The sequence below is a fragment of the Oxyura jamaicensis genome, chromosome 2 (genome assembly GCF_011077185.1).
Source record: "Oxyura jamaicensis isolate SHBP4307 breed ruddy duck chromosome 2, BPBGC_Ojam_1.0, whole genome shotgun sequence".
Lineage (NCBI taxonomy): Eukaryota > Metazoa > Chordata > Aves > Anseriformes > Anatidae > Oxyura > Oxyura jamaicensis.
In genome coordinates, this window is record NC_048894.1 from 114,359,536 (window position 1) to 114,375,847 (window position 16,312).

Below are 16,312 nucleotides of genomic sequence, written 5' to 3' on the forward strand. Positions count from 1 at the left end.
TCAACCCTGCTTGTTTTTTTCTATTATTTTGTTTCCTTTTTGGCAGAAAATTATAAAATTCTGGCTAGTTCCTTGTGACTGCCTTGCTCAAGTGCATCATGTGGGTACTGCAACAAAATAGGAGTCAGATTTTCTACATTGTTCAAAATGATTCAGCTCAGTAACAGCCAGAACACTCTTCTGGAGGAGCCCAGTATCCTGAATCACCAGGGGAGCACAAGAGGATCACCTTGATCAGGTCTAGGGCTTGTAAAACATTCTGTGACCCTTTAGCATATAAGATACTGCACAAGATAAACCAGTAGTAATGGTTTATGTAAGTGTGTATGAAACACTGAGGTGTTGTATAGCCCATTCTATTCTAATACACAAATGTTTTTTTTTACTTCTAAAAACATTCTGTAATTACTTCTAAATTTAAAAAGAGTAGAATACATCTGTAAAATTAGAATGCAGCCGCAAAAACATTCTTTTACTCTACACTTAGCTTACAAACCTCTGACATTATTATTATTATTATTATTATTATTATTATTATTATCCGGGGAGTGTTATTCCTGAAGTCTTCACTCCATATTTAATAACCTTTACTGCATACTTAATAAATCATACATTTAAATGAACTGTAAACATCAACATGAGTTTCACTAGGACAAAAAGGGGAGGTAAATTTGCATATTGTTCGCAGTATAGAGTGGGTAGGATGACAGTGAGTGATGAAAGAGGATATAGATGTGGGGGATGATTCAGGCCTCTTAAAATTTGTAGAATAACAAAGAATGAGACAGCTTTGATTGTCATCTCAACTCATTACAAACAGATTTTTAACACTTTTCAATAACTTTCTTTTCCTTTTTCATCTGAATTGGAACTGATTAAAATTGGAAATGTAACATTAGGCTATATTCTTGTCGTAGCTACAAACGAGTCCTACATAAATATTCCTCCCTTCCTTCACCAAGCTTATTTGTGCATTTACAAGAGTAATGGCAGAAGCAGTAATGTACCTCAGGCAAGAGAGCTTGTGTGTCTATCAGTATTTGGGTGACTTGCTTATAGAAGGTTCACTGGAACAATGCACCCTAGAGCAAATGAAAATACCATTCGCATACACCAGTTTGGGACTCACTGTGCAATAGTCAAAGTACTGAGTAAATCCAGCACTGGAGTGTATACACACTCTAAGACTACAGCTATTCAGAACATTTGTTCTAGAAATTTTAACCTTATTAAAAATGTTCTGAATAGCTGTAGTCTTAAAAAAGTTTAAAGTCATAAGTCTTAAATAAAACTTATTTAAGACTATAGTTTTAAATAAGTTTAAAGTCACTTAAATAAGTCATAAGTTTTCATTAAAATTTGATGGAGAAAATTTGGGGATATATGATTTGCTCAACTAGAATGGCCAAGAAAGAGAATGATTAACAATCACCTATATGGGCTCCCTTTTTTATACCCACCAAAACCAGACACTTGAGTTAACATTTCAAATTTTTATTTTTACTCCACAAGCAATGAAGACAGGAGTTAAAACTTTACTCTAAATAACTGTTGTTCTTTAGACATCAGTTATGTATAATCCCTTTCTGAATAACCTAGTAAAAGTGATTTTCCGTATCACTCCTATTTCAAAGCTCTGCAAAAAATGTGGCAGTTCAAAGTATATGTTCCCAGGCTATTTTGTAGTGTGTTGCTGAAAGCTACTGACCAGCATTAGTACCATTTGGATCCAGTACTAACATCTCATTACTGCTGCTGTAAAAGAGGTAATCCATTTGGGAGTTATAAATAAATAAATAAATAAATAAATAAATAAATAAAGACAGGAACTTGTCACCAATAAGAGCAGAGCAGATCAATGGATAATTTCTATGATACAGGCCATTTCTTCACCCTCCCTACAGTATGCCCTCGTGACAAATATCTTTTTATCAAGCTAGCTGTCTAGTCTATAAGATCTCTATTCACAATATAACCACCCTCACTTCTCCTTACCCACATAATGGCAACTACAGAGAAAAGCCCTCAGGGGATTTCAGCTTCTTAAAGCAAACTTGTCAGTTTTAATTCAGGTTAGGTGCCTGCATAATACAAACAATCAGGAAGGAACCAAATCAGTTCCTTTCAGATGTTGTTAATTCACATCTTGTAATTTGTTTGGGTATATACACTTAACATTCATGCGGATTCATTCTACAGATACTTAATACATGTAATGAGATGGTCATCTATAAATATACATATAGATATGTATCCCAGTACATATACATATGTATATGTACTACATTACATACATATTTTAATATGTATAATATATAAAATGGATAATGTAGACAGTTCTCAGTAAATGAACTGACAAAATTTATGCCTGATGGAGAACTGCACTGATATTTTTTTCCAGGGTGAGCACATTATATATGCCTATATATGTATGTACACACCCATGTACACCCACATACACTTAATGTACTTATGCATCATATATGTGCAACAGAGCATACAAGTCTGTGTATAGCATTTGAGCAACTACGTGACAAACATTAGACACATTGCATAAACGCATAGCTGGAAATAACCTTTGGTTTGGCCTCACAAATCTTTTCCTTTTCTAAGCTACACACTTCATATCTGGAGCATGTGGAAGCATCTTACCTTGCTTCCATTTTCTCTTGCCTCCCGTTCCATCTTGAGATCAGAAATTAGGAGAGTCTTGTATTTGTTCTTTCCATTACTGTTGTGATCATCTAGTCTGTATTCTGAAGTCAGCTGAGCAGAGAGGGGACTGTCACTCAGGTTCAGAGGCTGCTCATCCTGCTCCAGATTTGTTTTGCCATTACTGTTGGTTTCTGCCATCTCCCTGCAGTGTGTTCCCCCTGAAGCATTGGAACTGTGTCCCACGGTCTCATTGCCATTAAAACTCTCTGCGGCTGAATCATCTATTAAAAAATATATATTTTCAGTCACATGCCACATCATCATCTCTGTCCAGTTCAAACATAGTTTATACCTTCACAATGTTTTTCAAAATAGAAGTAAAATGGTTTATATTACTAACACCAGTACATTTCTGTAAAATGCGCACACACACCCCTCCACATTTTCAAGTAAATCTTTATGTAAATCCATAAAATATTACTAAGTTAAGGGAAATGATCTGGGCTGACACCTTACTGTCACTGTTTACACGAAAGCTAAGTATCTCACTGGATTTTTAGGGAAAAAGTGACAAAGTCTGTCTTAATCCATCTGTTTGTCCATATGTCTATGGATCTATTTATTCTTATACCATGTTCACTGCTGCAGTATTGCATATTTCTGAAGTGAACAGAGATGCACATGGTATTGAGAGAGACTCTAGCTCTCAGGTTTTAAGGGTGCAGAGCAGCATATGTCATATCCATAAACATCTTCTTACAAAGATACAATGTAAATATATCTGATGTATTCACTGCTGGAAGTAGTGATTATACAGAGAAAGTCAAATCCAGAAGCAATGATGCTCTCTTCATCTTGCCCCTGTGTTCATTCATTTTGCTTATTCACCATGTGTCATAATACATTTTAAAATACTGCTTAATAAAGGTTTAAATTATCAGCCTAAGAGTTACACCTGAAAACTCCGGATGTGGTGTTGTTAGCATTAAGATTTTACAGCTAAATTGTCTGGTTAATATGTGTCTTGACATGCTTCTGGGTTTGTGTATCCGGTGTTTGTCAGCACTGGAATTTGCCAACTTTGCTACTTTCTTAGCCACTCCACTTCTAGACAGTCGTTTAGCTATTTAGTAAAACAATTCATCCTTCAGTGGATGAAACAGCTGCAGAATTTGGACCTCAGTTTCCTTACTTGTTCTCCAAAGCAACTCTTGTGTGGCAACTTACATGGTTTAGCTAATGGTGCAGACTCCTGCCCAAGGCTCTACAAGCCTATGTTTATCCCAGAGAGTGAAGCTGGAATCAAAACTGGGGGGTTAGCAGCCAGGAATTTGTACAGCCTGAAACTGGAGGTACAGGATGAAATGGACCTTAATATATTAGTACCTAAGTACAACAGTTGCTATTGTGCCCTCCTAAACATCTTCCATGGAAAAGAAGCAAACATATTCATATACACATTGAATTTAAAAAGACACCTGGACATATTCTTGAAAGGATGTGCTCAGAAATACTCACACTTTAAACTACAATTTAGTGAATTGTTGACTCTCCACAGTTAATATAGCATAAAAAAAACTATTCACAATTATTCAGATCAGAATTTAAGAAGTGAAGAAAATACTGTATTAATAGTTAATGTTCTAATTCAATTTAGTACTTAGAAAGCCATAGGTGAGCCATCATACATCAGTGTCTTGCTTGCTGTATTCATCCAACAGTACTATGTCATAAGATATAAATTCTGAAGATTTTGTTTTGTAAACCTGTAAAAAAAAAATCTAATTTCATGGAAATATATAATAAAAAGCATACTTTATATGCTTTTACTCTGGAACAGTTTCGGAGTTTACAAAATGTTTTACAATTAATGGCTACCAAAAAAAAAATACATGTATATAAAAAAAAATCATGTTCTCTTTTGGTATGTACCGCTTTTACATTACCTCGCTTGTAAATATAAATGCATATACAGTAAAAGGCACAGTGTTCCGAGAATAGGATTTTTAAATGCGTACAACTTTATCTGCTAGGCACCAACACAACTTGCAACAGATCAATGGAAACATTTTCATTTTAAGACCTGGGGCTACATGAAGGCTTCAGTGACATAAATGAATAAGGTGAAGAGGTAGAAAAAGCAACTTTCTACCATGCCCTGTGACTTAAGTCTTACAGAGCTTTAATAATAATACATTAATAATAACAATGCTTTTAAAAAGGTTAAAATTCTTAATGCAGCTTCAAAAATAAATACATAGTTTTACACTTCAGGACTAGAAAATGGCATTTTAATTTTTTTTTTTAATAATAACTGTATTTATTACTCATTTTAAAAGCTCTGAAATATCAGGAAAAAATATTTATTTAAGAGAGAAATGCTTTGGTTACTGATGATTCATATTTAGGAGAGTTAGCAGAAAATTGGCTTCTTGATTAGCAGTTTAACAAGTGACAGTTGCAAATTAATTAAACCAATTGATGAATTGTTCACCAGGTAGGGGATGCTCCTCCCTCTGAAGAATTCAGAATATTCCTTATGGCTGGGACAATGGGAGAAAAAAACAAGTAACCAGAGAATGCACAGACCCGACTAAAAGCTGGGGGCACTGCCTTCTCTGCAACAGTCAAATCTGATCCCCTAAGACACTTTTGTCTGCTGGCATCTGAGTGTCCTGGATCACACAGTCCTGGATCACAGAGGAGCACTAAAAGGATACAGATGGCTAAATGAGAATGATGGAGTAGGAAGGGAGCTGTGTCTGGAGCCAGATCCAGCAACACTGAAGTCCAAAACAAGGCTGTTAGCTTTGGCTTGTAATCATAAACAATAGAGCTTTCTCTTTCTTTCTTTCTTATTTTTTTTTTCTATATGAAGAATGGTTGACAACTAAAACTTGTATGTATGACCATTACAATGTGAAAGAAAAAAATAAACAGACTCTTTATACTTGTTCTAAAATACAACCATTGAAAAACTCCTATGCTGAATAAATGTCGTCATGTATTATATTACTTTGAAATAATAATACAGTAGATAGCTGACTTTGGCTTTGCTTAGCAAAAGCTTTGTTACTTGATGGCAAATCTCAGTCCTACTTTGAAGTCAAATAACTGGCTTTTACAGTCTTAACCTTGCTTGTTAGAAACAGAAAAGATTGTCAGGAAAATGTTCAGGAGCATAGTTGCAATGGCTATAAAGCTGGCTTTTGCAAATAAGCATAAATATGTATTGCCATAAAAAAGGTCAAGAAAAAAATAGTGGTTTTGTGTTGGTAGTTCCTTACAGATGTTACCGAGGTAAATAAACTACAAGGTTTAGTGCATTTGTCATTCCTGGTCTGTTTTGGCCAAGAACGAGACTACTCTAAAGCTGCAGTTAGTCAGTGCCCGAGGTACACAAACACAGACCGCATCGAGACTAATTGGCTTGGGGAAAAATGGCAAGAGGGGTTGGCCAGGGAGAGGAATATCACTTTCCCCAGTGCAGGGCAGCTCTCCTGACAGGGCTCCGACACCTCCTTCCCCTGTGCCCACAGGGCCTGCAAGATCACATGGCTGGTGCATGGCCACCAAGGGGCAACGCAAATTTGGTGGGAACTTGTCCTGTGGACCTCTCTCACCGGTGGCCACCAGCTCTCAAGGGGGCATGAGGTGAGATCTCACCCTGTCACTGCACCCCTGCAGTGGCTTGCACGCAGGGTTTGCTTGCACAGATTTCTCACCTTTACTGATCACCACACCTTAGCAACTGCAAGCTGATATGGAGGAAAGCCTGTTCCCTTTCCAAATATGTTTTATCACATCTTGTAAGGGCACAACAGCTATGGGCATGCAGGCTCAGGAGGGCTCAGGGAGCTGAGGCTTTGTTCAGCTATGGCTGCCTGTGCGTGTTTCTCCAGAGTAGCTCACCAACAGCTGTTTCATCATGAAGGACTCCACTAATGGTGGGCACCACAGGGGAGAAGCCAGAGGTCCAGCCCCAAGGTGGTAGAGAGATGCGGGCAGAGAACATAGCAGCACCCCTGGGACCTGCCAACATCATGGCAGCAGCTGGGGCCTGACTGGGCCTGGCCTTCAGCGTGATCAGTCCACACCTGGGTAGTGATCACACTGCTGATGACAGTAGAGTGTGTTCTTGAAATATGCGTTATGTTTATGGGAAGACCCCCAAGGGAGCAATCCTCAGCTGCACACACTGGGAACTGAAAGGAGAGGGGTAGAGGGTGTCGTGAAAGAGGCAGAGGAAAGAGCTCACGTCTTCATCTCCCCCCCAAGCCACCACCATCCACAGGCATCAGCCATAGTAGTGAATAATGGTTTCATCAAATACTGTTGCTCAAGGCAGCAGATGTCTTTAGGAACTCAGAAATTTTCAAACCCATACCCCAGCACACTGGAAGGCTGGAGGCACATCTACAACCATTTTTATTACTTATCCCTGAAAACGGAGAGTGTCTGCAAAACAGGTGTTTCACTTCTCAGAAATAATCAGCGGGTGTGTGCCTCAGCTACACAGAGAGAACCCATCCAGGGATTAAAGAACATCAACACTCAGAGAAAGACTAATTGCAGAGGGAAGGTATCTGGACAGAATAGCACCCTGCATCCTGCTGAACTGAAGAGCACGGTCCAGCCTTCAGCACAAACTTCTCTCTCACATACTGATAATTCTTAAACATGCTGTTGCCAGCATCTCATGCTCCCGCCTTGCACAGAGCTCCACACTCATCTCCTGTTCTGACCAGCACCTCTGGGCATCATCAGTCCAAGTACTCTTTGTTAGGAACAACTATCAAAACAAAAACTGCAGTGATATTCCTACCTCATGTTAGTTTCTCATTATTCATTACATTGCATCAGAGCTTCCAGTTCATTCTTCTGTATTGTCATGAGGCCAACCAGACACAAAGTAACACCAGCTTTGTTTTTGTATACTCCAAAAGTGCAGAGTCGTGCCTGAGAACTTTCCAAGTTCATTGCAGTCACCATTTTATTAGATTCTTTCCCTGATTTCAGAGGAAACTTGAAAGATAAGACAATGCCAAGAAAGAAATCCCAAACAATACGCTCAAACAGGTGCTCTGAATATGAGATTTGATTCCCAGAACTGTTGCATTCTTCACTTCAATTATCCACCACAAACATTCTCACTAGCATGGCCTAAACATTTGCCAAAACTCAGTTTCTCTGTATTTTACACCTTGTATTCTGCAGGTGATTTCCATGACAGCTGACAGTTTAAGAACACACTCATTTAGAGCAGGAAATCAGGTCTTAATTTAAAGGATTATGTTCTCCTGCCAACAACTTGTAGGTTTATGAATGGTCAAAACACACATTTTGCTAGGATGAGAGATTCTCCTGTTACATGTTAAAATACAATTCTTCCACCCAGACCAGATATGTCAAATGCTCAACACTATTCTCAGTAAGTGCTCTCTTCAAGGAAAGCAAGTTGAAGAGTGCGTGAAATCTGACTAGAATAACAAGTCCCTCAAACACGAGTTTATTGTGAGCACAAATTTAAGATCTGAACTCTGATATAAGCATCACTGAATTGCTGTGAACCTCAAACTAAGGTACATGCATCCAAGTGTTGCTTATCTCCTTGAGAGAAAAATCTACAGATATTTTAAAGGATCTCTTGCATTATTGTTAACAAACAATTTTGTACTATAATTCACCCAGACTTTTCATTTCTGGTAACTCAAGGAGAGAGCTGACAAATCATTCTATATAAAGGCAGATCTCTGAATAAATCATCTCTCTTCCTCAAATGACTTGTCAAGCTGGAATTCAATTAATATTTAGAGTACGCTTAACTAGTTTCTATAGTTGAGATGTGTAATGAAAACTACCTGAAACTTACTGTATAGTTTACTAGACAGAAATCCATAGTGTTGGTCTTCAGTTCTAACAGAAGCATTGTGGCATAGTCCCATGACCATACGTCACCAGATGCTCAGATCTGCTGAAAGAATGGTGATGAGTCAAGGAGCTAAGGATTCCTCTCATTAACGCCAAGAATGAAGTGAGAACCCCATGATATCAAAGCAGCTCTAACACAGCAAAACAGGTTATTTAGAAAGCAGACAAAAACAGAGGAAAAGGCAATTAACCTTACAGCATCTTTGGCTCTTTTAAAGCAAATTTGACCATATGAGTGGGGGTCATACAAGCTAGCACCATTTCTGATGGTAGTGAGCCTGACTAATCACACCAAATTAAGAAGGCTATTGTTGGGGCCACTTTGCTTGTCTTGCTCTAAGAAGTGTAGATGGGATAAGGGCACATACGCAGCCCAAACACACCCTGATGCTTGCAGACTCCAAGGTAGTTTGCACACAAGGTTAAATGAACACTTTGAGTGGGTTGCCAGTTGACAGAGTATCTCTGAGAGCTACAGTTACTGTAAGGTGGGTAATGGCTCTTTCTGAAAAGAGGAAGTTGGATATGAGTGAGCTAAGCGGAAAGAGTGAGACTGAAGACTGTCCAAGTGCAGGCTGTCTGTCATAAAAACCACACACACATTACCTACCAAAGTCCTGTATGATGAAAGTTACTTTAATCTCTGGGCTGTATACCAGCAGCCCAGGTCTTGGTAAACAACAGCTTACACCCTTAGCAATCTGATTCATTTGAGAAGGACCATTTGGAACAGACAATATTGCAGACCAAAAAGTGACAGACTCCAGACTGGTTTTGAGTTACAATGCTGTTCTCTTTGAACCTTTGGCTTCAGCATTGCACATGCTTTAACTTTTTCTATGTTAAAACACAACTTTGATTAAAATAATATGCTACAAAAGCAAACATTTTAAACTAAGTTAATTACATACTTTCTGTAATTCCACAAACCCAAGTCACACTACCAATACTTCAAAACTGGAGCTATTGAAAAAAAACTCTCTACTAGTGGCAACCAATGTCAGACAATTTTGGGAGAGGAACACAGTCAATCAGACAAAACATGGCATAGACCACTGACTCACTGAAACTTCTGTAGTACAAAATAATTTCAGAGACTTTTCTGAAGGAACTAACCAAAAAGTGAGGTCACATTTCACTCCCACCACTTCTCACTATGACCATTTAATATCAATTTGTCACAGTTATGTATTCGGTTATGCTTCATTTATATCACAAGTCGTGTTTCAAGCGTGAGTTCAATACATAACTTAAAAGCCAGTCAAAATCAACTATATCTATTCATCTTCTCCATTCCCTTTCATATTACAATAAAGAACAGCAGGTGAATTATTGGAGGTACAAAGGTGATTTCAGACCCTCTATTATTTCCTGTTTCAGAAAGGATAAGAATGGCCATAGCTGGTTAGATCAAAAATTCACTTAGTCCAACATCCTATCTCCAGCAGTGGTTATTAGGAGACGTTTAGGGAAGAGAATAAGGCAAGTGTATAGAATTCTTCCCCCTGTGGCTTGCCCAGTCCCTCGTGATTTTCAGCTCAAGGTTTTCCTAAGCTGGAGGTGGTCTCTGTGAGCATACTGACACTCAACAGATTTGTTTCCCACACAAATACCCAGTGTCTCTTTGAACCTGTGTAAATCTCAAGCACCCTTCTCTGTTCCTCAAAAAAGTTACTGCCACTATGTTTCCACTGAAATGTTAGTACTGTGGCAAGGAAACAAGGAGCTGGAATTGAGAAGTGAGCAAGGGCCTTTCAGATGACAGGAGTCAGATGATGTGCAAAGAACTCAGTCTCTTCATTCTCAGTGGGACTGCATTTGCTTCATTTCAAGAATATGTATTAGTCATCCTCTTCAGCTAACATTACTAATCTTAACATTTTTTTTCCTCCTTTTGATACATGTAGCTTTCCTGACATGGTTGGCTTTTGTGAATTCAACTGTGAAACTTGCTGCACTCAAATTTGAGCCTGCAATTTCCATCAGTTCCAATGCGATGCCAATCAGTGAACTCCTCACTGCTGTTTTCAGTGGTGGCAGATTAGGTTAAGAGTAACTTTTTGTGATCACTCATTCTATCAGTTTATGAAAAGGGTAGAAAAAAAGCAAACTACAAAACTAATCCTTTGCCATTGTCAGTGAGAGTACAGTAGGTTAAGTTTTATAGGTTTGATATACACACACACAGTGGAATCAGCTTTCACCAGGCTGTAAATCTTATTTTGTTATTAAACAAACAAAAAAAACAGCAACAACAACACAACCAGTAATTAACAAGTTTCCCATGGATAAATGTCTCTGTTTTCTTGGTACAGGCACAAAACAGGCAGATCATTTTATTCAATTATAACATTAAATAAGAGAACAGTGAACAACTGCCACTCCATGGCATCAGCAGCTATCAGCAAAATAATACTTCCCTGTCAGTCACAGCACTGATAAGTGTTAGAGAAGGGCTCATTTATAAATCTTGAGTGCTGCAAGCTTACTTTGCCTGCAGAGCTCTGTTCCTGCATACACACAAGGAGATGAAGCAGAATGGCTATTAGGAGGGTACTGCACATGTAAATAACCAACTGAATAGCTCACTGGGTGCACAGTAGTCTTATTATCACTATGCATCTAGTTCATACTTGTGCTTTGGCATTTCCACATCAAAAGACATGGCCCACACTGCATCTGGGGAGAAAAATCTCTCATTTTCTCTTTATTCTGGAGAAACCTCTAGGGCACTGTTGTGGTGAAAGCTCTGTCAAGCAGTTCTTGATATAAGAAACCTGCAATTCTTCTGAAAGTTATTAGTCTGTATATCTGACATGCAAAATGTCATTTGGCATTGAAAATTGTGGCTTAGAGCTCCATCTCCGGACAAGCATTGCAGGAACAAGTTCTCAGCCAGACATTTGAGTGGTGCCAGACATATGACTTGCACTCATCCTCAACAGGACTACAGGCTTAGAAAGTTTACTGATACAAAACTAGGAACTGGCGGCGGCTGGGAGAGAGGGGGGCAAGCAGGGTTTGGGGTAGATCATCCCTTGGTTTTGAGGGAAATTCCAACTACAGACATAATACATCTGAATAAATAAATAAATAAATAAATAAATAAATGAAATTCTTAAAGTGAACGGAAAGTTGCCCAGCCTGGAAGAGGCTTATGCTTATCTAGCTAAAGGCAGCAGCAGCAGCAGCAGCAGCCAAAAACAATGTGGTGTTTTGCCAGCAACAGACCAAAGAGTAACATGTAGGTTCAAGTTTGGTTCCTAAGCATCAGCCCAAATGGGGCTGAAAGGAATTATGCTAAACTTATCTGCCACTTGTATCTAGTGCACATGTGCAGTGTCAGATTCTATTTTATCAGGATATGCCAGAAGACAAAAGCAAAGACAAAAGATCAAGTTGTAGTCAGTAGAGGAAATTCTCCACAGACTGCTTGCCCCAAATACTGTTTTCAATAAAACCCTTAAAAATCTACAGTTCAGCTTGCCAGCTTTGGTGTGCTGAGTGGGTTCACACAGAGCAGTCTGCACTTCATTCTGGAAGGGTGAAGCCCTTAGCACAAGCTCAAGCAAGACCCATGATTACTTGACAGCTCTGCACCCCCTCAGCAAACCTCTACCTTCTTTTCTATAAAGGCTGAACAACTAAGGCTCATTATAGCCCACTCTGTGAGTAAAACTGGGAGAGAAAGAGGAGGGAAGCCTGGAGAGCAAACACAAATGGCTGCTTTGAGCTTCATATAGCCTTAGTAACATTTAATCCAAATTCTTACTTGAGTCCCCAAACCTTATGGTATAAATTGCTGGATCTGCCTGTCTGCTTGTATTTCTAGTAGATGTCTGAGCAGAAGTTTCCTCTTGAAATACAAATAAGTCATATGTCTCTTAACATTTTTGCTGTCATTAGAAGATAAATAAAACTAAGTGTTACATATCCAGTGAAAAATCCAGTGAAAAATCAGTGTCACATATCCAGTGAAAAAAAGGAAGAAAATTCAGAAGAGATACCTGCACATGCCTGAAAACAGGAAAAACCAAGAGTACTGCTGAAGTTCAACAAATGCTGGGATTATATTTTAAGTTTTATTTTAGAACCATTCTAGAGAAGACTTGCAAAAAAATTTTTTTGCTTTATTTTTGTATTTTTACACAGTCTTAGTGGCTATAATGTAGCTATTTAGGTTAATAAAACCAAGCATAGTTCTAAGTTCAAAATGTCATTCTGACCCAATCAAACCTTCAAACCTATATTTTGAGTCTCTCTATAATAAAATAAAGAGAGAGAGAGAGAGAGAGAGAGTTAGTAACATAGCTCTCAGGAAAAATATTTCTACAAATAGTTTGGACTTACTGGACATATCACAATCAGGTTTGTACCTCTCAGGATTTAAAAATGTTAATCATTTTTTTGATGCTTTTACACAGGACAGTATAGTTTAAAGACTTGTATCAAGTAAGCTAAAGATGTTTTATTGTTATTCACAAGTGTAAAATGAAAGTGAAGACAGAAAATGCTTCATTTCCTACCATTTTGATATTTTTTCTCATTTTTTATTTGATAATATTGGTAAAATCAACCTTTTTTTTTTTTCTTTCAAAATATTTGCTTTTTGCTCTAGAATAATTCAGTCATATCCTTTCCAACCACATTAATATATAGGCTTCTCTCTGCTTATATTAATATATAGGCTTCCAGGAAAACTTTCTAACTCAGTAGAGTAAATTAAGTGCCTCTAATATTCATATACTGAAATTCAGTTTTAAAAGATGTAATTAATAGGTAATTGAGAAGAACTAGTGGAAAAGTATATGAAATGGGAAAAAGGAACCTACAGCCTTTGTAGTTCTAGCGTCAACAAAGAACTAAAACTTCCTTGATGTGTTAGGAAAGTGAATGTTAGTGAATTGTTAGGGTTGCTTTTTTCTTATTAAACAACTGTAATGTAATTAATATTTTTGCCAAAACAAAGTCTCAGTGAGTCAAGTGCAGGATTCTGTTACAGAAAAACTGCAGTTCAGAAATTTGATAAAGAATTCCAGGTATTGGGAAGCTGCTGTTACAAACCTGAGTAAATAAGCACATTGGAGGGATATAGTTTACATGTCCCCTTTGAGATCAGTTTGCTTTTTATCCTGTCACTCCAAAATGTTTAGGGAAGTCCCTGGTAGCATGTATGTTACTGTTTCTTGATTTGAGCATGCCTTAGGAAATGACAGTGAGTGGTCTCACTGCTTGAGTGAAAGCAGTATTCTGGTCACACAGGACAACGCTTAATATCAAACTTGATGGCCTCTCTCCAACTGGAATATAATCGTTTTTGAATACTGCATCCATTATGCCTTCTTAATTTTATTTTTCACTATATCTTTTAAAAACAGTTTAAAATATTCAGCATCTACAAAGTTAAAACACCAGCCCAAACATCAGCTAAACAATGCAAAAAATGTCAGCAGTCATCAGTGCTGTGGAAGCTTTACCTGCACACAAAAATATTGCCACTCAGACAAATGACATAACCACATCAGGATTCCCACCAGCAAGTTGATTACAATTATAAACATCAAGCAGAAGGAAGAAAAACAGAGCCCAGCCTACCTTTGATCAGTCTGAAAAATCTCTCTCATGTAGTGAATGCCAGAGTTGCCTTAAGAGATGTACAGCCATTATATGACAGTATACTTCTAGTATTTTTTCCTGCTAGCATGGCATAGCTCCTAGCATTTTCCAATAACATGGCTCAAGACAGTATAATCCTGAATAATATAATGTAACCTTCATTGAAATACATCAGACTTGCAAACTATATTCCTAAATCCATATCCATGATTTGAGGTCTATCACCAATTGGATGATACTGGGCAGAAGACCATGGACTTTCCATAAGATGTTAATACTACAGCAAGGTCTTTTCTGCCTTCATTAAAGTCATCACCTTTAAATCCTGACTGCATCATACTACTTATACAGATAGACATGTTGGCTTCCAATCTAACTAGCAATATTAAAACATGGTCCTTCATTTTCAGAAAATATTTTCAGCAGAGATATCAAAGTCAATACATTTCTTACAGTTCCTAAAGTATAGCTGAGAACTTGCTCACACATCATCTACAAATCAACTAGAATAACAGGTATCTGAAAACAAAAGAGAATGATTTTGCTCGATAATCTGTCAGCACAATATCTCTGGTAAACCAAATTACTATGATACAATGAGCAGAAAACTCAAAAGCCCAAAGGCTCTGTTAAATAGCACTGGTATATCCACTGCTATTCCTCACTAAAGCTGCAGATTCAAAATTTTAACTGTTGAGCCTCCTGAGTAAAGTTTTTAAACCTTTCCTCCCCACGGACTCTGCAATGCAGTGGAGTGCACTTGGGTGGGAAATGGAACAAGTATGAGAGACTGTCTTGCACAAAAGTATAAATGAAAGATGTCAAGCGTGAAAATTGTTATAGGAAGACTATGATTTCACAGTTCCTTCTTGAGAAGCTAATGCCAGCAAGAAACACTCCTATGAGTTCTTGGACATAATACTATTTCAGTAACTTTCAAAATTTTCTTGCTTTTAAAAGTAGAGTTTGCCCTTGCTGAAACATCACCACAACCTAGACTCAAAACCAGACTAACCACAAATGCCAGGAAGTAAAGCAAAAAGAATACCATTCTTCCATGAGAATCCATGAACAGTTTTGCAGTTCTCTACAGACTGGAGAGATTTCTTATGAAAGAAACTATCTGGTCCTATTTCTACTTCAATTAAAGGCTTCTGGTGTCACTGCAGATTTGCACTAAAATTCTAACTATTTATGTACAAGTTAAAGCTCAAAACACTAGAAAAGGAAACGATAAAGCCATACCCAACCACAATACCTACTTGGCCTCATTATGGGATTGGGTAAGAATGAAGGTCAGTATAAAATTGTGAGAAATGCCCCTTTTTTGAGCTGGTCCAACTGATCTCTCTGTGGAAAGTGGCAGGCTGCTTCTGCTAAACAAAGTGTTCTGACCACAATAATGTTCTCTGTTGTCAAGCTAGCTAGGAGAGGAAAGGGGAACTTGGGTCGAGAGCACTCATGGAAATGCTTGGTGTTATTTTAAAGCACAAAGTAGAGGGCAATGATATTGCAAAATCCTCTATATATGATTTGCTTTCTTTTTAAAATATTTTTGTGAACAAGATCGTTTGGTCCATGATACACTTTGCATCTTGAAGGGATCATCCTTGTATAGCTACTTCAGTCTACCTGAAATGCACGTTAGAAACATAAAGAACACTGTTTTTATTATTGTATGATAAACCTCTTCCCACACTTCCAGAGAAATTGTACAATATAGAGTGCTTTCAAAACCAATGAAAACAATGAGTAACACTTGCTTTCTCCTCCTTAAATAAGATAAAGATGCCCATCAAAACACCAAGATTCCTGGGAAGTTCATTCAAACCCCAGGTCATTGCTATACAATTCTATCATCAGCTTCATAAAAAGATACGCTCCCTTCCTAAATAACAATTATGTACCAATTCTGAAGGAATTGTGTTTTCCAGAAGCTTAGCTAAAATATTTAGAAGCAGAACATGGATCTGAAAATGGTTTTGAGAATAGAATAAGCTTATTACTTCTGGGTAGAAGTTACTACCATTGGATTAAGCAGAAAAGTTATGTGTGCTGCAAAGTGGAACACATGGTATCAATCTTGATCATGAATATAAAGCTATTTACA

General features: G+C 37.8%; 1 protein-coding gene across 5 annotated transcripts in view; it reads right to left on the reverse strand.

Annotated features, from left to right (window-relative positions):
• Positions 1-16,312, reverse strand: part of NOL4 (nucleolar protein 4) — a 190,992-nt gene that overhangs the window by 82,283 nt on the left and 92,397 nt on the right. For all 5 annotated transcript variants that reach the window (XM_035317858.1, XM_035317859.1, XM_035317857.1 and 2 more), the window contains one exon: positions 2,653-2,936. In XM_035317858.1, the coding sequence (XP_035173749.1) occupies positions 2,653-2,936 (284 nt within the window). The remainder of the gene's footprint in view (positions 1-2,652; positions 2,937-16,312) is intronic.